General features: G+C 49.3%; 1 protein-coding gene across 1 annotated transcript in view; it reads right to left on the bottom strand.

Moving 5' to 3' along the window:
- Positions 1–2,760: 2,760 nt before the first annotated feature.
- CHSY1 (chondroitin sulfate synthase 1) overlaps positions 2,761–24,920 on the bottom strand; it is a gene marked incomplete at both ends in the record, with an annotated part of 59,248 nt that continues 37,088 nt past the window's right edge. Inside the window, one exon of the mRNA XM_079541179.1 lies at positions 2,761–4,353. Within this exon, the coding sequence (XP_079397305.1) occupies positions 2,761–4,353 (1,593 nt within the window). The remainder of the gene's footprint in view (positions 4,354–24,920) is intronic.

Here is a 24,920-nt window from a genome sequence, read left to right as displayed (position 1 = left end):
AAGCTAATTCCATTTTATTTTTTCACCCTGCTCATAGCCATGCCTCACGGCGGGGGCTCGCTGCCCATCTGCCTATGGCAAAGTGCTGTGAGACATTTCCAAACAGCTCTCGTGGGCAAATGCTCGTGACTTCTGCACTAATTCACAACTCAGATGTTAGTAAACCTCTCCCTGCACCAAACACGTGCGGTAAGTTAGGAGCAAAGCGTTCCAGCAGTGGTGTCCATGAAAAGTTGGGTCAGCACCTGAGAGCCGACGACTTCCACCTGCTCAGCCTCCCTCACTCGGGCAGCAAAATTACTTTTTTCAGCATAAAATGGCTTTTGTAAGGTTAGAATTTATCATAGACGGCTGTAATTGAAAACTGATCTTTTAAATGATTACTTTGAAGCTGTGAGTCCACAAACGATGCACTCAATTAAGACGGGGCCTCAAAAGCTGACTCCAGCCTGGGTGTAAACCTCACTTTTAGTGCCTCTCCGGCCAATTTGGGAACCAAAGCTGAACTGCAGCAACTGAACAAAACCCCAGCACCAGATGGGGGCTTTTTGTTCAAGGGCTTTTTCCGCTTAACGCGCTTTCTGCTTTTACAGGCTGAATAAAACCTGACATAATCATCAACTTTAATAAACACAGCGTGCATTTTACATGTACAGGCATGCCTGCAGACATCTATCCATGGTTGGATGAGGTGATCTTAGTGGCCTTTTCAAACCTGAATGATTCTGTGATCTCTAGGAGCTGCAAAACCAGTGGAAAAAGGATCAAAAAGAAATGGGGAAGGCATCAGACCCAGCAGTGGTGGCTCCCACCCACCCCAAAGCTAAGCCCAAGGCTCACCCCATGCCAGATCCCTGCAGCATCCCACCCCCCCCCCCGCGTCCACGCTGGTGAACAGGGACAAACTGAGGTAGACAACAGCAGGAGCTACGATTGCAAATAAAAAAAAACAAAACCTTTATTGCATCTTAGAAGCAAGTCTTTAAAAAAAAAAAAAAGAAAAATTCCATGCACTGAATCCATCCAAGTACCTACATCCTTGGGACTGTCACCAAAAAACGATGAACATCTAAAAGACACTGACTCTACACTAACTGCAGTTCATATTCCATACACGTGTAAACAATGGTTATTTTTTTCTACCAGAATAGCAATTGCTCCATAAGATCCCCTCCAACGTGGCAACAACCTTAGCACTGGTTTCTCTCCTTTCTTTCGCTATTCTCCACTTCCCAAAGAGTAGGCAAAGTGGGACTGAGAACAATGAGACAAAATGGTGCTGGAGGATACGATAGAAAAATATATTGTTCGCTGGTTTTTATTGTTTGTTTCTGCTGAGCAAGATATTTACAGGTAGGTGGGTCCCGATACATCACCTGCTTCAATGACAACGGCCACTCACTGCGTAAGTCTCAGTGTAAAGGGTTCCCTTTCTGGCTTTAAGGCACTTTATTTTGTATGTTTGCTCTAACCTTGCTAGGTGTTCCTTCGTAGGGGTCGTCCTTTCCTTGTACTCAGCCTCCCCCATCCGCAGTTCCTCTCCAAATACCACAAAGACTCCTCACTTTTCTGACATCGTTCCAGAAAATGTTAAAGAAATTTAGGGGGTAAAAAAAAAATCCATTAAAAAAAAAAAACAAAACATTTTAGAAAGTAATCTTTGGAGATCATTTGCTGCAATACGATGTACACTACCTTATCAGTGAGAAGATGCAATACATTCCTAATATATATATATATATATATTTACACACACATATATATATATATAAAATATTAAAATGACTAACAGATATTCAAGGAAAAGTCAAGAACCTAAAACAATGGATATTAAATAAATTAAAGGTCTATCAGATACAGGAAAAAAATAAAAACGAAAAAAAAGCCAACTAGTAATCGAATGTAATAATTGCTCCCATTAACATCAGGTAACTGATCGGACCAAGTAACGCCATCGGGTGCAGCACGCTTTGTAGAGAAGCGCTTGCAAAGTTCTCATGAGGGAGCTCTCCTTGTTCCTGGTGCACTGCTGCTTCTCTGCAAGAGATTCTGGTTCCCTCCGTTCCCCTCCGCCTCTCTCTCAGTCTCAGCTCCGTGCAGGACAGCGGTTGAGGATAATACACAGAATCTACCACGGATTCTTAACGCGTGAGATCCGGATACGGACCGAATATAAAAGACAAAGATTTCCACTGGGCTCTGCAGGGTGCAGGCTGCCCACCCGTAATAAGTCAAGTGCATGCGTAACCCAAACCGTGGGCCTGTTGGGAAACCTCCTGCACCCATTCCTTTGTTCTGACGTGGTTGGATTTCAAAAAGCACAGCTCTCCTCAACAAAACTTGGAATCTTTGCACTGCGGTGGTCACAACAGAACGCTCGGACGCAGCGCTTTGTCCCTCGAGCGCTCAGCTCCCAAGCGACAGAATCCAGCAACGGGAAAGGTAGGAAACAGTCTTTTGTTCCTAAGGGAATTCTAATTCAAGTCAGGCGCCTGCAGCTCGCTCAGGTAACTCCGGAACGGTTGGGTTGGTTGGTTGGACTGAAGGCAAATACTGATCACAGTTTTCGTTCAAAACCAAAAAGACAACGACAGAAAAACCAACGGCCTCGTCCTTCTCCAAGTGAGCGCTTTGTAAGAAAACAACAATGATTGCTAAAATATATCCTGTGTGGTCTTTTAAAAGTGAATTATCAAAAAACATTTTCCCAAAAATAAATTAGATAATTAAAAAAAAAGTCTTTTCCAGCATAGCTGGATATTAGGCTGTCCTCACTGAGCCATTAGTATTGCTGCTTTTCCCAAAACTGGGGTCGTTTTTTTCAAACCATATTTCAGCCAGCTGCTGTGTGGACCCATACGTGGAAGCTTTGGACCCCAAGCACATTTTATATTGTTTTGGATCAAGATTAGGGTCACAAAAAACAGGGTGATGCACGTGGACTACTCCAATTTCTTGGCTTCGGAAAGTTTTTAAGCCGGCTTGAATGACTTTGTTGAAAAGGTCAACGTCTTCGAGGCCCCAACCTTGGATGGAGACGTCAAAGCCCCCTGCTCGAATAAGGTCACCTTTGTAAATGCAGGTAATACCAAAGCCATAGTTCCTCCAGAAACCTGTTTTCTGGGTGAAGGCAAAATGATTGTCACTAGGAACCTTTCCACTATACACAATCTTTGGATCGTACTGGCTAAAAATGATGGGGAAGTATACTTGTTGACCCAAAACCGTATTGGCTCGACACCTCTGGAGGAATTCTGTGGTAAACACTAAGTCAACATCGCAGAAGAAAAGTAAAGACTCGTTCTGGAACTGAGAGGATCCGACTTCCAGAGCCAGTGCCCTCGAAAACTCCCCGGACACCGGTAAAACCTGCATGTCAGCCTTGGGGTATTTGGAGCGGTACTCTCTCATCAGGTCGATCTGTTTTGCTTTGTCAGGGTTGGAGTTGGAATTGAAGAGCAGGACAACCAGCTTGACGTTCTGGTTGGGAATGAGGCACGTCTTCTCAAAATTCCCCATGAACCTTGCAAACATATCAAAACGTCCAGAGAGAGGAATCAGGATGTTGATCTTCTGGTCTTTGAGTTCCTTCCTCTCTACCCTGGATCTGCTGAGCTGGAATGGAACAAACATCTTTAGTGAGTTGGAGAGGAAAGACAAGGACCCGGAATCCTGGTTGATTTTGCTGGCCAGCTCTTTGGCGTCCATCTCTTCATGCTCCATAAACTGGATCTTGCTGAAGGTCTGCTGCAAGTACGCGTGCCTCCTGACGGGGACGGTCATCTTCTTGCCCTTGTGTTTTTTGTAAAGCAGCAACAAGTCAAGCACATACTCTGCTCCGTACATCGGGTTTACCCTGCGATAGCCATACTGTATCTCCTTGAAATCAATGATCCTCCCCCTGGTCTTAGCATTCGCGTTGATCATCTCCATGACCTGCATCACGATGTCATCCAGCGCTTCCCGCTGGGACGAGTCCATCCCCCTGCGAGGGGGCTGCCCGTCAGCACCGGAGTACAGGTACTTGCCTGTAAGGAACTCCCACTCCAGGATCTCCTCCCGGTGCCGGGGCTGGAACCGCATGAAGGAGGGCGGCATGCCCAGCTGCAGGTCCTCTTTGTGGACTTCTGTATTGCTGTATTTGCTCATCAGGACAATTTCTCGGTGCAGCTGCACGGTTCGGTGACGCAGCTCTGCTATCTTGCGGCTCAGCATGTAGCTGTGCAGTCTGTACTGGTAGGGGGGGTTCTTGTTCGGGTGCAACGTTATGGCTCTGTGTATTTTGCTGTTCCTCAGGTCTCTGATGTAGCCTTTTTTGTTCTGCTCATAGTTTTCATAAAACAGCTGCTGCATCTGGAAGAGAGGAAGGACAGGTTAGCATCTGCAGTGCTGTGCTGAACATCAGCCCCATGGGGATGAATGCCCCGGCTCGCAGGGCCAGGAGGCTGAGTAAGCTGCTCATGGCTTTAGGCGCAGGTTGTAGCAACGCCAGCTGCTAGTCAGGGAAATTAAGAGGATTATTTGTTGTAAAACAATGTAAGAAACATCTACTGTGGATCGGGGATTACTACTGCCCATCCTATAGAGAGCAGGCAAACAGCTGAGCAGTACATGGATCCTGAGCTCATTTTTTCCCAACAGCACAGCATCGCCAGGAAAAAAGCCACCAGGTATCCAGTACAGAACTCTTTGCTATGCTCCTATGCTCCCGCTTCCCGTGGGCTTTAATAATAATAAAAACAATTAAAAAGACACCATATATAGTAAGTATGATGGCAATTTTTCCATTACACCCAAATGCTGTTCAGGTATGAAAGCCACGCGTTACACTACGGACTACAGGCGTGAAAATGGAACGTGCTGATCATTCCGGCCAAGATGCTACGTATGATATTGAAGCCCTGCACTGCCATACAGAAACGATGAAAAAGCAACGGCTTCCCTGTCGTTTTAGAATGTCAGTGTAAAACAGTAAGTGCCTGAGATTGCTGGCAGAAGCTCCTGTAGACACGTAGCACGGGATGCGTGCGTACGATAGAATAAAAGGATCCTTCAAATGGAAATTGCTGTTTCAAAACAACCAGATAGTGAGCTCAGATTGGATTCAGAAGTCTCACGGAAAACCACCGCATGAGCCAAGCAGGCAAACAGCTTTATGCTTCTGGGCAGCTCAGGCAGCAGTTGATACAATGGAAGGCAGACGCGAGCCAGCATGACAGTGTGGGAAATGAGCTCAAAGGAAAACGAAGAGACGGAGCAAATTCTAACCCCAGCGCACCAGCCCAGAGGAGGGATGTTCTAGAAGATCATGGGTTGAGTCTGCATCAAAAATGCCACTGAACGGTCGGAAGAGCAGGCACACCGGCTTTGTTTAATAGAGCCCCAACCTCATTATCAACAGCAAGATTCGCCATAGGTGATGCAGTCAATGAAGTACATATAAAAAATCTGTAACGACAGCTAAGAGCTAAAGCCAACATCAAAACAGAGGAGAAAAAGACCAGAAATCTGACGACCACGATGTAGCACACTCAAAGGAAAATCACGTGCCCAGAAAGGTGCCTTTCACAGACAGCACAAGTGATGCCTCCACCAGCTGCCCCGACTCAGAAGCCCTGTTTTATTCAGCCGTCAGCTGCATTTTTCCCATTGCTGTGGACAGACAGTGAATCTCGGGGATCAGCTCACACCTGGCTCCAATTGTCGCTAGCAAAACAAACCAGATGTGTGCATACTTTGACCTGAGGCTCAGCATCTCAGTGCGGGCAGCAAGGAGCAATCTGCTGGGGGCACACACCGCTGCCTGCACTGCTTCCTCTACCAGTAACACCCAGCTGCTGCCTGCTGGCAAGGGCTCCAGCAGACCTCCCATCACACCCATGCAGGGTCAGTCCCTTAGGCATGATTTATTACTAAAGCAGCCAAGCACACATGTATTTTACTCCACTTATCCACAATGTATATAGCACGAGAAGTATTAAACACAGCCAGAGATTGCACTGACATTTTAACTACAATAGAACCATAGGTGCAGGCTTTCTGAAGAGTATTGTGGCATTAGATAAATATTCTTAAAACATGTAATTAGGCAACTATTATTTCAAGGGAAGTTAACAATAGGATTTAATTTCAAATGTTGTTTTCAATTTATACAATAACAAAATCAAGACCATGCAGCCTGGACGCGTTTCTTGCCGAACTGCCATCTAGGGCATTCAGAATTAGCTGCAAGAGGAAACCATGAAAGCAGAACAACTTTTTTAGGTTACACAACAAAGTTTTAATGGGATACTGATGGGTAGGGAAAAATCTTACAAAACTTCCCCTTGGAAGTACAGATAGGGATCCCCAGCAAACCATCCTAAAGAAAATTAGCAAGAATACCTAAAGAGAAAGCTTAATGTGCAGGATTCACCTCCTACGTTCACTTCTGGAAACTTGAGAAAACCTCCTGCCTCTTCTAAAATCTGGCTCTCTTGGAAACATGAACATAGATAAGAAAGATCTCTGCACCATTTCACCAGTGCTTCAACCCAGAGCAATTTAGAGCAGGAGCATCTGCCGATGGCCACCTTGTCCCAGCCAAAGAGACGACAGCCAGCCAACAAGAGGGGCAGGACCAGCACCTGGTGCTCTTCCCAGGAAGCCTCCCCTCAGCGTCCTGCTTATCCCCTGGCTCTCGGCATGCAGGATGTGGCCACGTCTCCATCCATGAGCAGCATGCCATGGGGGAAGCGGGGCACCAGAGGGGATAACCCATCCCCTACAGGGGGCACAGCTCACAAACTGCTTTCCTACAAGCCAGGTCCAAGTGGCCAGCAGCCAACAAGGCAATCCATCCCTCTGCAGGACGTTGACCCGATGCTCCCAAGCATGCCCAGGCCCTTTCCTTTGCCAGAAGCAGCCCCTTGGTGAGTCATGTTTTCTCACCCACGTCTGCAAAACCACAGGTGAATTCCTCTAAGAAATGAGCAGCTCCCCCTGCAAAGGTTGATGGCTTCACCAGTATGAATCCATCTGCTCCAATCATTTCAGCTCTGCTTCTTGCCGCAGTCCTTGGGCTCCATCACCACCAAGGGCAGCAGCCAACTGCAAGCTTCTACTTCACTTGGGTCCCAAACACCACCTATTACCTTAAGTATCTCTTGTGTTAAGACTGGTGGGCAGGAAGAGAGGCAGAGAAAGGAATACCTGTGATGTGCTTGTTCCTCCTACCAAGCACACCCATGCAGCGATGCAAGCCCATGCCTACTCGTCTCACTTCAGCGTTACGTGCCAGCTTCCACATGGCCATGACAAGCCTCCTGCTAGCTGAACTCCTGCAAACCTTGCCTTCGGGGAAACAGGTTTTTCTATGAGTCTTTTTAATAAAAAAAAAAGAACCTTTCATGGATATTAATTTTGCAATGATTATATTCTAAGCATGCTTTATTCTAGCACAGAGCACTGAGAGCGCAGGGATACAAAGAAGAGCTACTCTTTATTGACCACTATTTACTCTAGACCTGTTGAAGCCTTAAAAACCCTAATGTTCTCCAAACCTTTAGAGACTGAATGTTTAAACTGTGGTACAGCTGTTGTGGGCACTCCTGGCTCACCTCCAAAAGACCAACTGAAAGAGAGAGTGTTATGTTCTTCATTTTAAATGAAGAAGTCTTTTGCAGGCCAAAAAAAGTGTACTGGAGAAAATGGACTTAAAAAATAAGAGCAGTTTATGCAGAAACTGGCCCGCAGCCACGGATTAGCCCCCAAGGGCTTTCTCTCATAGCTCCAGATTGTACTGGCACAGCCCAGAAAACACAGCCCCCACAAGCCTCATGAAAATTGTGGACAAGACATGTTGTATGGCAGGCCTCAAAATGCCCGAGATGGGCTTTAAATACAAAGCCAAACTAATTTCAAAAATGAGAAAACTGGCTAAGGTTGCTCGGTGGGGAGCAGCTCACCAGGAAGGAGATAGCAGGGAGTTCAATTTGCCAGTGCAATTGCTGCTCCTTGCACGACACCGAGTGGATGGGCTGCCTCCCCCATAAGCCTCGTGCACCTATTGCTCTCCTCTCAAAGCACTGCAGAATGCATTGCCAAGACCTCAGGCAGGATTTAGCAACCTTGAGGTCAAGGCATCTGCAAACTGGAAGAGTTGCTGCTGGAGCTTAATCTTCTGCTAGCAATACCAAGTCACTGTTTAATTAAACAGCTAACCTTCTCCCCATGCTTTCCCACTAAGCTAGAAGAAAAGCTTAAAAGTTACCTATTAGTATAGTGTCTCAATCCAAGTGGCCTTTAGAACACAGAATCACAGAGTGGCTTGGGTTGGAAGGGACCTTAAAGATCATGTGGTTCAAACGCCGAAGTAGTCCTAACTTAGCAACAGGAAGGAGAAAACCAGCACAAATTAATCTGTCTTCAAAACTGGCAGCATGTACCTCACTTCTGATCTTCAGCGTGACAGCCTTTGTACTCCAAACCACCAGATGGGAGCAACCCACACGCTTGGGAAATGACTGGGATCCTCCTGCCATGCTGCAGAGGAGAACTTCTGGCTTTGCATTAAATACTCCTAATCTAAACAAAAATAAGGGTCCTGGCCCAATTAACTGGGAAGCAAGCCATCCTTCCTTAGGTCTCTCTGCTTTTGGATAAGGGAGACAAATGAATCAGACCTGAGTGAATGAGGAGGAGGAAGATGAATCCACCACAGGCAACTCTCCCAAGCCAGTGCTGCTCACCTCGTGCTATGTCCTCCCCTCAGGTGTATCTGACACACAAAGGACACAGATGCCATCATGCTCTCCATAAAGCCTTTGGCTTCCTCAGAGGCACAGACTATGGCTTTAAAGCACAAACCAGAATCTGACCTGAGAGCCTTTAGTACCTCAGGAGAAATCAGGTAGAAACGAATGTGCCGTTTTGGGAAACCGAGACTCAACAGCACAAACCCGATGAGACCCAGCTGCAACTTTGGGCCGTGCTTCCAAAAGGCTCCAATTGAACAGCAACAAATAAAACACCACTAAACATTAACAAATGTTCCATCCCATATATATCTGCTGTCAAAGAAGCAGAACATCCTAGGTGCTAATAACTAATTATCGTGGCTATTGCTTGAAGAAGTGCACTCGGGATTTCTTTCCGGCATCATTTGCACATCACACGGCCTGGTGAAAGCTGCCATTCTGCACATGGTTCTGGCCCAGGGGGTGATTCAGCTCTCCCTGCCCCGCCGATAGGGACTGCCTCCCACGGCACCCTGAGGGGAGCCGGAAGCCATCCGTTTCAAGGCCAGGCTGGGGATGACGCCAAATGACTTTCCCACCAAACACACAGCGTCGTGGGATTTCTCGTCCTTGTTGTCAACTCCTCACTTTGCAGACTCTCGGTGCTACAGGCAGAGGACAAGAAAAACTTGGTTTTCATTAGGACTTTCAACAGGCCCACAAAAGGAGCAAGCGCAGTCGTTGAAGCCTGGATCTGCTCTTCCTCACACACAACATTAGGATGCCGAGGAGCTGCACATAACCCCAGGAGGGCAGTTTCTTGGAGATGATGAGCAGAAAGCTTCTGACACCCTGGCAAACACTTCTTGGATGCTGGAAATGAAAAGAAGGGACTACAGAAGAAAAGACCTCTTCTGGACCGCCGCGTGACTTTCCACCATATGTTTTCAAGAGGCAGTAATGTAATCATTTAGAAATACTTCTGTTCGTGGCATTCAGAGATTCCTGCTTGGGAGCCACTTTCCACACACAGTGATTTTGTAAGAACCACACCAGATGAGGAGCCCTTTTGCTCCCCAAATACTTGGCAAGGCCATCATGAGCTGCTGTTACAGGGCAGGACACAAATCCTCTGCTCAGAGGGGCCTGGGTTGCAGCCAATACATCCAGGCATCACCCAGCACAACCAGCACAGCTTCCCAGTGTGACACACTGGGCACCACAGCCGGGAGGTACACGGTGCCCAGGTAACGTGGGACAATGCTGGGGCAGCAGGGCCAGGCTGAAGGACAGCCTTAAAGCAGCGCAAAGCCCTAAGCCTCTCTGAGCCTTCACAGGATTACAGTGAATTTAATTAGGCGAAGATTTGGCCTCACGATAGCTACAGCCACAGCTTTTCCATGGATGCACAAGTGAGGTGGGGGTGGGTTTTAAATACCAGGATTCATTTTCAAGATGTTTGGCACTCCCAGCCCAGGCAGCAGTGCTTTAGATGAGGGATCCGGCTGCCTTTCCTTATGGCAGCAGTCCATACTCTGTTTCTGATCCCTTGTGAAGACTTGTGGCAGGAATAGATCTTTTGGAAACGGGTGAGAGGGGAGCTGGGAACGCTGAGCAGAAGCGCCAGGACAGAGCCAAGCTCTGAGCTGCCGTGCCAGCAGCACCTCCAACGTGCTGGAGCATCTTCCACCACCACCTTTAGAAATCTGCCTGCAATGTCCTCTCCTGAGGACTTATGGCAATGCCACTGCTCTGCCAGCACCTCATGGAAACTGGAAAATCCACGAGTTCATTAGCTAGCAAGCTCTCCCATAGTTGCCACAGCAGCGGTCCCTGGAGGTGTTGGTGGAAGAGCTGCTGCAAGAAGGTCAATGTTTGGGAGATACTTTCCAAACCTCATCCCTTCCACACTGGGAGCTTGCTCCACTATCCTTCCTCAAGAAAAGGGGATTGGAAAAAACATCACAGCTTTTTCTTGGTAGCAGAAAGGAAGGGCAAGCCACATCATCCCATGGAGTTTGAGCATCCATGATGCACACCAGTGATTTCCACAGTCCTTTTTCAACATCCTCCAATGGGTTCTTCACCACTGATCCTGTTTTTCAGCACAGCCATTGTTTCTGGAGCTGGTTTGGAGGCTATCAACAAGGCACAGCCCTCACCCACCAGCTCGTTGTGCAGGGGGAGCAGCGTGGGATGAGGATCTCCAGGGCTGGCTGCAGCCATGCAGCATTGTTCTGAAGCGTGCATTTGAGCCGTGCGCATGCTGCCCTGCCAAAAGAATTGTTTAATAATTGCTCAGAGGAGGGGAGGGAAATAAAGCCACAAAGTCTTGTTTCATGTGGAGAAGCCACATGCTTCAGTCAAGCCGTAAGGATACTACAGCTGAGCCCGGGCCTGGGAATTACGCAGCTTCAGAGGGAGCGATGGCAAAGAGCAAAGCGCGGTAATGCTGCACTGCAGACATCATTTCCACAACGAGATGCCATGATTGCAAAATGCAGAGGTTTTGTGCTTGTGTCATGACCACACAGGACTTCAAGCCTGCACACTCTTCTGTGCTGAAAAAAGCAAACACTGTCCTTTGCCCCATCAGTGGAAAGCCAGCATGCACTGCCTAAATTGGATGTGGCACTGCCAAAACTGGAGCAAGGCTCTGCTACCTAAAATACAAGCAATATATGGACCTACAATACATGCAACACATGACAGTTTGGTTGTACAAGATATGGTCATCCAGGGGGATCAGCAGAGGAGCCTTGCCCACCCAGGGGGATGGTGAGCTCTCACAAATCTGACTTTCTTGCCCCAAATGTCAAAAGCTTCCTACATTCTGCAGTAATCACACTAACTACAAAGGTCATCTGTTTTTATTACTTTCGTGAAGAACAACGAATTTAAAATGGGCCATAATTTAAGAGAAAGCATCTACATACCAACAGAGCCCCTCTGGATGGGACTCACGGGGTGGGCCCTACCTCCACACTGAGGGGAAGCAGCATATGCACCACTCTGGGACCAGACCATTCCTCTGCTTTTTCATATATGCTCTGAGCTATAAGGAAGGCAACAACCTTCCATTCAGCCCCAGCCTTCATTGTCCTCCTGTCAGTGGAACAACTTTCTCATTATTAAAACGAGCTGTCAGGCAGACTGGCATTTCCCCCCTCGTGGTATCCAAGTTAGCCCGTTAGTTCAAATATGGTTAAAGACTTCACATAGTGTTGCTGGCTAACTGTATATGGTCTGAGGTTTTCTGGAAGCTCGCTGTCTGGCACAGTTTGGAGAAGTAACAAACAGCACAGCACTGCAGCACAAGGCTGAGTGCCTCTGGCATTACACACCTCTGGCACTGCACACCCCTGGTACTGCACACAGGCTGTGTGAGATGTGGGCTCACCTCTGGGCTGCTCAACCCTACTGCTGGACGCCGTCTGCAGCCTCACTTGCACATGGAGAATATTCAGCTGCTGCTTCTGTAATGACCTCAATTAACACAGGTGTGGACAGTGACAAACACAGTTATGCTGCGTGCAACTGGAAATGAAAAAAAACCTCATTGCTTCCAATTTTCCCAAGCTTTGTGAAGGATTTTCTACTCCTACAACACACCAAACAGTCTTTCAATCACCACCATGCATACATGTGGGGCTTTCTGGTCCCATCCTGGGGTCTCCTTTGCTCCTGTAGAGCAGACCCATAGGACAGCTCATTCTGATGACTGTGCCTGAGCAGTTTGGGTGGCATGGACCCACTCCAAAGCTGTCCTTTGCACTTTGTCTCTCTGCACCAGGCCGGTGCTCGCTTCCTCTTCCCTCCCCTTGAAGGCTGTAGCCCCTCTGGATGTGGAAACCACTCCGCTTTGAGGAGTGCTTACGTTCCCATGCGTGACACCCCCTTACCCCATTGCGACTTTTCCCTGATGCAGGAGATGGGCACAGGGAGGAGCAGGGAGACACGGAGATCCGAGCAGTCTGACCATGGGGCCGGGTCCCACTGCCCTGAGGAAAGGCAGGGAGGGAGGAAAGGACATTGCTGAGAAAGCAGAAGCAGTGCTTGCCAACAGATGGAGAAGGCTGTCGGAGAGAGCAGCCCCGTTCACCAGACAGCGATGCCTTGTCTCCTTATGACCCATTTTCAGTTGTTGATCGAGGACATTTCAGGGATTTGACTCATGAATAGCAAATGCCTTATGCCGGGGCTGCCAAAAAGCCTTCTCCTTGCTGCAGGAAGGCAGGGCTGCTTTGAAGCAGCTCCTGAAGCAGGACAATTTACAGCCTGACAGCTTAAAGCTGCATTGAGAGGAGCCGCGTTTCCTCGGGGCGCTGTAAATCGCCGCGGTTCAGACGGAGCCGGGCCATGGGCCGGGAGGGCAGGGTGCATGGATGGGGACAGTGTTCTTCTGCCGTCCCATGGCTGCACGTCCACAGGGAGCCAGAGCCCTTCAATGGGGCTTTCAGTGGGACACACAGGACTACATTCTGCTGCAGCTGCCGCGGTGCCCTTCTGAGATAGAAGTCTATCATCTGCACGGCAGGTTGTTGCTGAGGTCAGTGCGGTTGGAGCTGGAGATACCACGGACTCAGCGTGCTGGCGGCTGTGCTGCTGCCTCCAGCTCCGGCACGTGGGCTGAGCACAGCTCCTGCCTGCACCCCACGAGCATCCTGTGCCAGGCAGCACGCTGGGCATCCATGCTGGCTCTGTGCCCTACAATAGAAGCTCTGGTCCGTACAGTTGGGAGGCGTGCAGAGATCTGGGAGAGGAGGATGCTCACGGATGCGCTCTTTTGCAACAAGTCAGTGTGAGATGCTGAACCCAGTGCTATCAGGATTTTCATCAAATCATAGAATCATTTAAGTTGGAAGGGACCTCTAAAGGCCACCTGGTGCCACTCTCTGCAACAAGCAGGGACGCCACAGCTCCACCAGGTGCTCAGAGCCCATCCAGCCTGACCGTGGCTGTCTCCAAGGATGGGGCATCCGGCACCTCTCTGCCCAGTTTTCCCTAGGGACACATCCCCTAGAAACCCCACCCCTCAACTCCCAGCCACTGTGCCCCTCACCGTGGTGTTTTTCAGATGGCAGTGCCAGTGGGAGGGCACCAGCCATGCTCCTATCACGCCATGCCGCAGCCTCGCCTTGATGCAGGTGCCAAACAAATCCACCCACCCGCACCAGATGTTGGGAACCTGTCTGCCCGTCTTCAGCTGCACTCTCAGGGCTGGCCTCCTGTCAAACGCCCGAGGGCACGGCTTTAGTTTTTCTTTTTAATGCAGAGGTAATGCATCCAAAATATTTTTTTATGCTTGGAGAAGGCAGAGCTACACCTGGTCCAGAATACACAGCAGCAAGCAACATTCCTGTGTCTCAGAGGGAAGCTCGGCCTCTTTACTCGTGAAATAGCTGCCTTCTACCTGCCTGTATAATTCAGAAGTACTACAGGAACACTGGTAATAAATCTGGCCAAATCTGCTCAGTGCCATATTCTTCAGCAAGCAGTTTGAGGACAGAATCTCTTCCTCCACTATCATATTTGTTTCCACAGAACCTGAAGCCAGAAGGATGCAGAGATGGTCCCTGGGACGCTCTGCTCTCCATGCAAACAGTTGGCTGTTGTGATATCCAACACAGATAGGAAAAAAAGAGGAGCAAAAGATGTGCAAAGATCAAGGGAGAGAGCGGGAGGGAGAGGGCACAGTAATGGACCGGGACAGACACATGTGCACATGTCATCTTCCAGCATTTCTTATGCAAGATCTCCCTTTCAGGTACATCGTGTCCCAAAAAAAGAAAAACCCAAACCCAAACCATAACAGCCGTCTGTGTTGCGCAAAGAAGAAAGATGGAACACATTATGCTAACCTTAAAACGTAGCTTGGGGGCCTGGTGCATCATAGGCTGTTTAGTGTTAGCAGCATCCAGAAAAGCACTAAAAAATGCACTGCAGGATATTGAAGAAATCTATATCCGGATATTAAAACTAGTATCCAGTCACACATCCAAAGTGCTGGGAGTGGCTACTGCAATATGGTCAGACCACAAGCTTAACGAAGCCCAGGAAATAAAGCACCAAGACTAATTGGAAGCACGTCAAAAGAAATCACATACAAACTCCTCTAAATCCACTAAATCAGAAATGACTCTTCCCAACCCGACATGGGATGGTGAGGAGACAACAAGCACACATGATTTATGCAAGATGTTGTCCACTGCTTTACACTGATTTTCAACACATGGCAGTGTGTACTCTTGAGCTCTGGGATTTCACACTTGCTGGCTTTCCAAGAAAGGTTTTACAGCTGGATCCGGGCCGATCTGCCCGGCCAGGTGGCACAGTGCCCTCGTGCCTACTGCCTTCCTGCTGCCCAAAGCCCTGTCCTTGTAGCACAGAGCTCCAGGCTGTGAGCCTCCAGCAGAGCCCCCACGTCCCTCAGCGGATCACAGAATCACTGATGTTGGAGAAGCCCCCCTGAGATGCCCAAGTCCAACCCAGACCACCCCCGCCCGCATCCCTCAGAGCCACATCCCAACAGATGTTAACACCTTCAGGGACAGTGTCCCCATCACCCCCTGGGCAGCTGTGCTGGTGCAGCACTGCTCTTTCCAAGGAGAAATTCCTTGTAATATCCACCCAGACCCTGCCCTAGAGCAACTTGAGGCCATCACCTCTCACCCTGTTGCTGTTAACTGGGAGCAGAGGCCAACCCCAACTCAGCACAACCTCCTCTCAGGGGTCGTGGAGAGTACCCTGAGCTCCACTTTGGGAATTGATCCACCACAGTGGGCTCCTCTCCCCTCCATTTGGAATAGCAAAGAACCCACCTGACCGATCAACATTTTTTTGTTTTGTCTACTGGCTAAAACACACTGGGGGAAGTAAAAGAACCCCACAGCATCAAAAAGCACACATCAAAAACAAAATAATCCCACCCTATCCCAAAGCATTCCTTTGATCTTCGCCCTGCAGACAGCTCCCACTTGGTACTGAGGCTGGGAATGGTCTCCAAAGGGCACTGTTTACTGAGCTGGGCTGCTCTGGTTGTGCTCTGCGTGACACTGCAGAGCATCCCATAGGCAGTGGGGTAGTCCATGGCAAGGAGACAACACAGAGTGGTGGCTGATCAGGGTACTGGGACCAGGCATGGATTGTGGCCTGAGAGCTACTGAGCAACAGACAGGGTGCTATGGGGACTCACTGTTTGTAGGAGCTGCACCAGCTCATGTCACTGCTGCATGGAGCCAAACCCTGGTGCCTGATGCACAGCACGAGTCTTCCTTCCTTGCATGGAAGCTGCAGAAACCATTCCCCTGATGCCACAGGTATAGGGTTTTAGTAGCACGAACCTTTTCATCAAAAACAATGAAGAATATAATAATCATCATCATCATCATCTGTAAGGCTCGGTGGCAAACAGAAGTGTATAATCTGAGTTTGCTCGCCCGCGAAATAATTACACTTACATCATGCTGAAATAAAAGTCTAAGTCGTGTTTTCTGAAAAAACAAGGAAGAGATCAAACCGTCCATAGAAAGAGCCATAAATCCACGCTGCAGAGAACCCAGACCAAAGTATATAATCAGGACATAACAAATGGAGTTTAATACTCAGAGGAAAGCCGCAGCTCTGGAAGACGTTTAAAGGAATATTTCCATTTTCCTAGGTACTATATCAGGTTCTTGGCCAGACATTTTTGATTGCCCTGGACTAAAAATACAGCCCCAATTTCAGGAGACAAGAATTTCAGAAGCATGACGAAACGTGAAAGGTAATTGCAGCACTCCACAGAGCTATTTACTGCATTATCTAACATCTCCAAAGGGATTAGCTCACAGTGCAAACATTCTGGTTCACCCCATGTTTCAGCCCTGGCACCCAGGGAGCAGCAGGAAGAGCTGTGCTGGTGCCAGGGAACGGAATGAAACAGGGCATGCAGCGTGGGATGAGCAAGTGCACCTTGAGGAAGGCCAATGGAGGGCAATACCAAGGGCTTCAGCTTGAGCTCTGCAGCAGCTGTGTGCTGCTACCATCCTGCATACATGTTAGTCCTCTGTAAAGCCAGTTTTAACCCTGAGGGCTGTCTTCAAGCAGCCATTAAACCCAGGCTTTTAAGCACAGCGCTGCAAAACTGAAGACTCATTTCAGACAAGACTGGATGAATTCTATTTTGAATGTTCATTTTCTAGAACTCCACAGGCTGCTGTAACAGCCAGCCAGCCAGTGAGGCTGCCTCCAGAATACGAGGTGTCACTGGTCAAACGTATCCTCATTAGATGGTGGCCAAGTGATATTTATTTAAAGTGTTACGTGCTATGAATTAAACATTTATTTTGTATCACCCAGTAAAATATCTGAACCTCATGTTGGCAGCTGTGCAAATTCTGCCCCGACTGCATTCATGACTTACTGTACTTCCTTTGATTTTTCACAACGCCTCTCTTCTCGTTTGAAGAGAAAAACCTAAAAGTCAAGATTGTCAAAACTGCATAAGTTTGTATGCCAGCCCACGCTGCACAAAATGAAGTCGAAAACAGATCACCCCTCAAGACATCGTCTTCATCAAGGCTGCAGATGGAATTACAGCGTGACAATTAGCACATTCCAAGACTTGGCAACCTCATCCTGAAAGGAAGGTACTGAACAAACCAGGAACGCAGACTTTCCCTACCAGGAGCGGTGGTTAAATGGGGACTGGTTAAACACAGGAGTGCCCCCGGAGATCTGACCGCTGGCTCTTACCCCCAGGAGAGATGGAGCCTCACGTGCTTTGGCCGGGTGCCCTGCAGGTCCTCTGCCTGGGGTGGCTGAAGCTGGAGAGGACAGCCTGCTGGTAACCTTCACCAGCCTGAAAAGCGTTCCAGCACCATTGGAGCAGGATTGCAAGATTTACTCCATCTCAAATGCTCTTTGGACCGTAAAGCAAAACAAGGTTGCTGCATGTCACTGCTTCAATGAGGCAGCAGCAGGAACATGCCATTTTTTCCACCCCCAAGCAGGCCTGGAGGGCAGAATTCACCGTCACTACCCAAGGGATGGTAATTACAGGTGGCAAACTGGTTGGTACAAGAACTCCAACAATGAAAGCTGAAATAGGAGCTGCTGACACCTAGTTCTGTCGGGCACAACAAGTTCAAGAGGCACAGCCACAGTGCTGCCGGATGCACTGAGGGACTGCTGTGGGCCTGTGCTGTCCCATGAAACATGGGTTAGGATGGGGCAGGAGTAACAAAGGGTGAGACGGCCTTAGAAATGACAAGAACGGGAAAGAAAGGATGACTGCAAGTACGGCTGCTATGATTTGCTTCATTTTCTTTGAGTGAGCAGTAGCGTAAGAAGAAAAGCTATTTGCAAAGGCCAAGCCACAGCTGGAATGCTAGGCGTGGCTAGATACCTACCTGACAACAGGGGAATGATGTTTCATTAGTGATTTGCAGGCACTGAGATCAGCGCACCTCGCTGTCAAGTGGCCAAACCTTGGAACAGTTCCTCTAAAATGCACTTATACCTTAGACCAAGTTCCTGGGAGCTGCTGCATGGCCTCTGTGTCCACAGCATCCCTGCTGCTCACCTGCAAGCACCCTGCCCGCACCACAACCTGTAAACCCTCCATTTAGCTGCAAGTGACTGCCTTTATCTTGCTTAGCACGTGCTCACCACAAACCCTTAGTACAGATTTGATATCTGGGGCTGTGGCAGCAGTCCACCAAGCTGAGGCTTGCTATTGTTGCATCTGTGGTAGCAAAGGGTGGAGGGGATCTAGGGGGCTTGAGAAAGGCTTCAGAGCATCTCACACCAGAGCCCTTTCCTGCAGCACTGTGCCTGGCCAGCTGTCACAGCAGGGTGTTGGGGTAATTCCTGCCCCAGGACAGATGGTAGAATAAGCTCTTCCCCTGCAGCGTAGGATATGCCTATCTCAGGTCCACTTAAGTACCTCTTCTCTAATCACTCACCCCTGGAGAAGCTCAGAAATGAGCTTAGCAAAATTAGAGCAGGCTAAAATTCTCCAGTTAACACAGCGATACCTGAAATGCGACACACAACATCCAAGGAGCCTGAAGCCCTAGCACAGCCTGCTCCTGCTTTCCCATCCTCGTGCCCTGCATAAACCAAGCTGGGTCGGCGGGACTGCAGGGAGCAGCAGCACCAACAGCTGCCAGCTGGGCACCAGCGTCTGCTGCACCTCGTGGAAAAACCATCGGCAAAGGCTGCGCAGAGCCAGCAGGGCAAGCAATGCCAAGCAGCAGGGAAAGCAGCCGTAGCCTCCCCAGCAACGTGGATGGGCGATGAAGCTGCAAGGACACAGTATTCCTCCAGACACCAGCCGGGCCCAGGCGCGCATTTTATGCTGCTTTGGTCACACCACCGGTTTGGAGCAATCCGAGCCTCAGCCGCAGCGGAACTCCAAGCTAAGCTGTGGGCACGAGAAGCGCTTTGGGATTAAGCAGCATTTTGCTTCCCTCCAACTATTACCCTGGGTGGAGCACAGCAGCTGGTCCAGACATCCCTGAAAGGCACTGCTGCGAGCACAGCTGCATCCTCTGAGCTCTGCCGCTGCCACAGACCAAAGAAAGCTGTTAGATTTTGCAAGAGCAATGCATAGGGCAGGTTGGCTTAGGGTACAGATCCCCACCCTGTCCCAGTAATGCTAGAAAGGCACTGTGTTCCCACACCCTAAGCAGGAAGACAAGGAAAAGGTTCACACAGCAAGAACCTGACTCAGTGCAATGCACCACAACTCAGCTAACTGCTAGTAAAATGCAGCCTGGTTTGGGGGCAGGGAAAATCTGTGTTATTCAGGTCTACTTGCAAGGGCTGAGCCTGGGGAAATGGGGAGCAGCATGCTTGGACTGGGGGGAAGGGATGAGGGAAGGAAGCAGATTGCTGGCTACAGCTACAGATATATAGAAAGGAGATGAAAAGCTTTACTTAAAAGTGCCAACGTCACTTCTGAGGGTTCACAAAGTGCCACCAGCGCAGAACAGCCCAAAGGAGCTCTGCAGCCGTGGGATTTCACAGCTCTTTGTTGGCTCTGCTCCGCTTCCAGGACTGTAGAGGACACTGACAGGGCCGCCATGAAACAAGCCCCAGTCAGAGCAATCAGAGCTACCCCAGTTCTGTCTCTTCCCATCCCCAGCACTGCGCAGCCAGCAGGGCACTCCTCCGGGGAACCGAGAGCTGCAAGCGAGGTGCAGGCTCTCAAAACACTGCTGCCAACTCTTCTGCAATCCACCGTGCTGAATGCAAGACATAAAAAAAACCTCTGCAGCCTTTTGTTCTGTGACGTATTTTTATGACTGGCAAGACCATTATACTTGAGGTTTTCTTATTTTATCTCTGCGTTCAGTTTCTTTTTCTTTTTCTTTTTTTTTTTGGTAATCAAAACGGCAATGGTTTTTATATGCTCTGAGGTTTCCTGCACACAAAAAGAAAAAAAAAAAAAAGGCTGCGCTGCTATTCCTGTCTCTAATTCATCCCTTTTGCTGTGGGCAAGACATCAAATCATACCCAGCAATTTCATCTGCCTCCCAGTTACCAAAAATGAGTGCTGCGGCTGCTGGCGATGCACAGGGTTGGTAGCAGCACACCCACTGCACCAGCAGTGCCTGGCAGCCACAGCTCCTCTTCATTGAAGCAGGAAAGCAGGGACAAAAAGCATCCCTGATAAACTACTGAGCACACAGGGCCAAAGGGGCTTCAGGCTGATTGGCTGAGGAATGCCATCTGACTTGTTATCTGATGCATATCTCTCTTTGTTGGGACATGCGTCCAAAGGTGAAATCTATGAAATCCATGCCTGAAGACATGCTTACTTCTAACAAAAGATACAGAAAGAGGGGGAACCCCCTACATTAGGATGTATGGGGAAAACTACAGCTGGGATCCTCCACTCACCCCGTTCTGATAACAAATCCCCCCAGGATGGAGCAGCTCAGCATCCTCCTCACACATCTTCTATACGGGATCGGCAGAGGACCACATTCATTTGCATCCACAGAACAATGGAGAAATTAATGGAGATGACTGCGATTCATACCGCCCTATGTCTTCATCAGCGGAAAGGTCAAACAAATTAAAGCTGTGAATTCTGGGCAGAGATTTCAAGCTGGCTCTCTGACACTTGCAACACAAGGGAATAATTAGAAGACATCCATCAGCCCCACTTCCTTCAGAAAGGCAGTTTCTGTTAACACAGCCATGAGCTGTCCTCTGCATAGCGAGATCTGCTGTCAGATTACAGGCTATTATCTCCCCTCAAGCATTTCAGCGCTCGGAGCGGGGCCACACCGACCACAAGGGACAGACATCCCATACAGAAAGAACCCCGCAGGGCCAACCGAACCACTGAGATCCCCATCCCCACCCCTGCAACACCAGGGAGGAAGGCACAGCCCCACACTAAGCTCCAGGTATTCCTCAAAAAAGAATCATGGGATTTCCACACTGAGTACAGGAACCCACAGCAGCTCCCATCCCCAAACACTCAGTGCTTTAGGAGGCTCATCACACTGAGCCATTGGGGGACAGCGGCGCTGCCATCGCCCCATTTTCCCAGTTTGTATTCGTGTCCCTTTTCCCCACATTCCTTTTATTCCATTTGAAATCCAAGTTCTAAGTTAGCTGAAGCTCCACTACTTCGGAATGGCACCGAGAGAAAAATAAAACAGACTCCTCTGCTCTGTCCCTCTGCCTTTGGAAATGAAAACGGTTTGGCTGCCAAAGAAAAGAGAGAGCTACACCCATGTAAAGCTCTCACTTAGGAAGAACTAATACAGCCAACTGGGTTGGGTGGACTGCCAGCGAACTACAGTATAAAGACAGAAAAAGAAAAGCAGAAGCCCAAGGCCTGTCCTCTCCCATCGGACTCGCTCCAGTTTCTGCCTTCTGCTGGGTTCCTGTCCGAAGGGAAATCCTCCGTCACCTCTGTCTAGACTGCTCACCTGGTTTGCTTTTGGAAGCACAACTGCTAAAAATGTGCACCATCGTAAGGCAGAGATGCCAATGTCCTGCCCTAGGAGCCTTCAAAGCACAGGAGCTAGAAAGCATATACAAGCTGTGCTGCATACACTGACAGCGTTTTACCTACGTGCCTCTGCAGCACCGAGCCCAGTGAGATTCCTCACTGTGTATTTCCCTGCTGACCATGGAGTCAAGTGCTCCTATCTGCTTTCTGTACACAGAGAAGCTGCATGTGCAGCTCTGGGTGTGATTCCACGAACTCCTGGGGAGAAGTCCTTTAACTTCCCTGATAATTATTAACAATAATTAAGCGCCGATGACGCACAAGACAGAAATAAGAGGTTAATGAGCAGGGAGGGACTTTCCTTTTTGAACAACCAGCACCTGCGCTCCGGAGCAGCGCTATCACAACTGCCTGAGCAAAAGCACGTGGTTGGGGAGGGGAACCAGGAGGAGCCACTCAATGGGCCGGCAGGGGGATGCAGGGACAGCAGTGGGGGTTCACAAACCCTCAGCACACATGCTCCAAGCCAGGCACAGCTAGAGAGCGCACTGAAGCCTGGGAGCATCCCTCCAACACTGTACCAGGCAGGGTGTTTGTACTGGGAAGGTTTCTCCATACCGGTGTAATCCTCTTCAGCAGTATGAGCTGGATGAGACCCATTAAAATGCATCACTCTCAACTAAAAGCAAGCCGAGTATTTTTTTTTTTTTTTTTTTTTTTTTCTTCACTTTAAGAACAAATTCAGCTCCTTTCCTCCCCCCTTCCTGATCGGGAAGCTCTGAATAACAGTGACTGGGAGGAATTCGCCCACACGCTTCATCCCGAGGCTCCGAGCAAACCAGGACATCTCAAAAACGCTCCCAATTCCCCAGCGCCGCTCTGAGTCGCTTATCAAACATCTGACAGAGAGGCTGCTGGAGACGATGGGTCTGTGCGCCGGTGGCTCAAGCACCGCAGGCTGTTGCTCAACACTGCCCTGCTTTTTTTCCCTCGTCTTCTTCAGAAAAAGGGCAGGCAGCTGTTCCAGCAGACAGCTCCCGGATTTCCCTCGACGTGCGTCAGCGCTGCGATGCGCGCTCCTTCCCAATCTGGCGGCCATCCTTCAGACAGAAGGAAGTAAGACAGTGGTCATATCTAAGCTACCGCCAATCTTGGCTGTATGCTGCAAAGTGAGCCAGACAGACGGCGTGCTAAAAATGAATCTCCAAAAGCCACGACGCTGGATGGAACTCTTTAAGCCAGCCTGCTGAAAAGAAAGCCAAAGCTGAACGGCACTGCCAACGGAGCTCCATTGTGTCATTCCACAGGCAGAAAGGTCTCACAAGCAGTTGCAGACACTTAAATTAAGCCATCGTTAGTGAAATGGACAGCAGGAAGATGCTGACTGCTTGCTAAGCCTCCCAGCTTTTTGCCTTCCTAAAACCACATTCTCTTTAGCATCTTTTAATAGTGCAAATTCAAACACAAATCAACCAAAACAGCGTATCCTATGGGGGAAGGGCTTACCCCCAGGACAGGAGGAGAGAAGTAGCTGTGGGTCTGTGCTGACAAGGGAAGAAGCCAGGCCCCACATCTCTCTCAGTAGCCCTAAATGGAACTGCTCTGCCCCATGCAGAGCCCCGAGAGGGCAAACCCAAACCTCAGCAAGGACTTCCTTCTCACTGTGGAAGCGTCCCACACGCTGCTGGGGTGCTGAGAAGTGCTTCTTAACCTAAAAATCACCAAACACACGCTGAAGAGTTTCTGCCTCAGAGTAGAAAAAGATGGTCTTATTCAATACCTCTCACCAGGCAAGACTTTGCCAGGGCTGCCTGCAGTATCTATGTCACAGGAGAAAACAAGATCTGCTTCATTTCCTCTCCACCTCCTGCCTAAAAGTCCATCCCAGATAATAACATCCCAAAGCCGTCCCTGTTGCATGCGAGCCCAGAGAACATGCCTCGCTTCAGCCCTTCACACACCAATTCCTTCCTGACACCTTCAGATCAGGATTTTAAGATCTCTTATTTTTTTTTCCCACCTAAGGAGCACTCACCACAATTCCCACGTTAATAAAACATAGCACTGAACCCAGCGTAAGCACAGCCATGTGAAATGAGAGCAATGGCCGGAGCGGCAGCGACTCGGCCGTGCGGTGACAGCCCAGATGTTCCCCATCCGATGCCTCCCCCCACCCTCACAGCATTAGTCACTGAGACGTCGGCACAAAGCCACATCCAGGCTCAGATCAGCTTTTGTTTGCCTCCGAGCAGGGGCGGACAGCTGCTGTGTGCTCTGCGCTGAGGTTTGGGGGTGCTCTGTGGAAGGGCTGAAGGTCTCTGCCCCAGCTCCTGCTCGATGCGAGTGCAGCGCGATGCTTGTCCCATAACCCTACGGCCGCCCTCCCCGCAGCTGTAGTGGCTGTCAGATGGGCCCTCAGCTCCTTCCTCACAGCTCCCTCAGCTTCCCGCTGGAGGATGTCTGGGACTCGAAGGTCTCTGGCCATCTTGGTGGGCTTCTGCTAAACCCTTTCCAGTTTCCCCAGGACTCTTTGGGCTCAGAAGGAAATAGGTGCAATCCACTAGCACCAAGCAGAGGGAGATACGAGCTTCCTTCCTGCTGGCTCTCCAGGCAGGTAATAAACATCTAGCCCTATGTGTGCTCATTGCAATTAGGACTCGCGCATGTCCTCCCCACAGCCCCAGGTCATCACAGAAGGGTTGGAAGGGACCTCAAGGATCATCAAGCTCCAACCCCCTGCCACAGGCAGGGCTGCCAGCCTCCCTTTCTAATACTAGACCAGGCTGCCCAGGGCCCCATTCAACCTTGCCTTGAACACCTCGAGGGATAGGGCATCCACAGCCTCTCTGGGCTGGTCCTTTCCAGCTTGTACTAACACAGGAGTAATTCCACCCCATGGACAGAACTCACATTTTTCATATGAAACCACACAACGTTTGTTAGCCCAGCCGTGGGCCCTCTGAAGTTTTCACACATCCTCTGGGTGAAATGAGAACATTTTGCTTCAAAACATGTTCTCTGTGTGATCCTTCCTGCCTGAAAGGACACCCACCACCCTACATGCTAAATGAGAGAACAACAGAATGGCTTGGGTTGGAAGGGACCTTTAAAACCATCCAGTTCCAGTGATGCTGCAATGAAGCGTTTCTCCTCTGCAATCCACATTCCCCGTTTAAAAAGAGATAAATACACAGGCACCTCCATAAAGTTCCAGGAAACACAGCACAGCCCTGTCTTGAAGATGC

Source organism: Tetrao urogallus (assembly GCF_951394365.1).
Source record: "Tetrao urogallus genome assembly, chromosome: 11".
Lineage (NCBI taxonomy): Eukaryota > Metazoa > Chordata > Aves > Galliformes > Phasianidae > Tetrao > Tetrao urogallus.
This window is presented reverse-complemented; position numbering and strand designations above follow the sequence as displayed.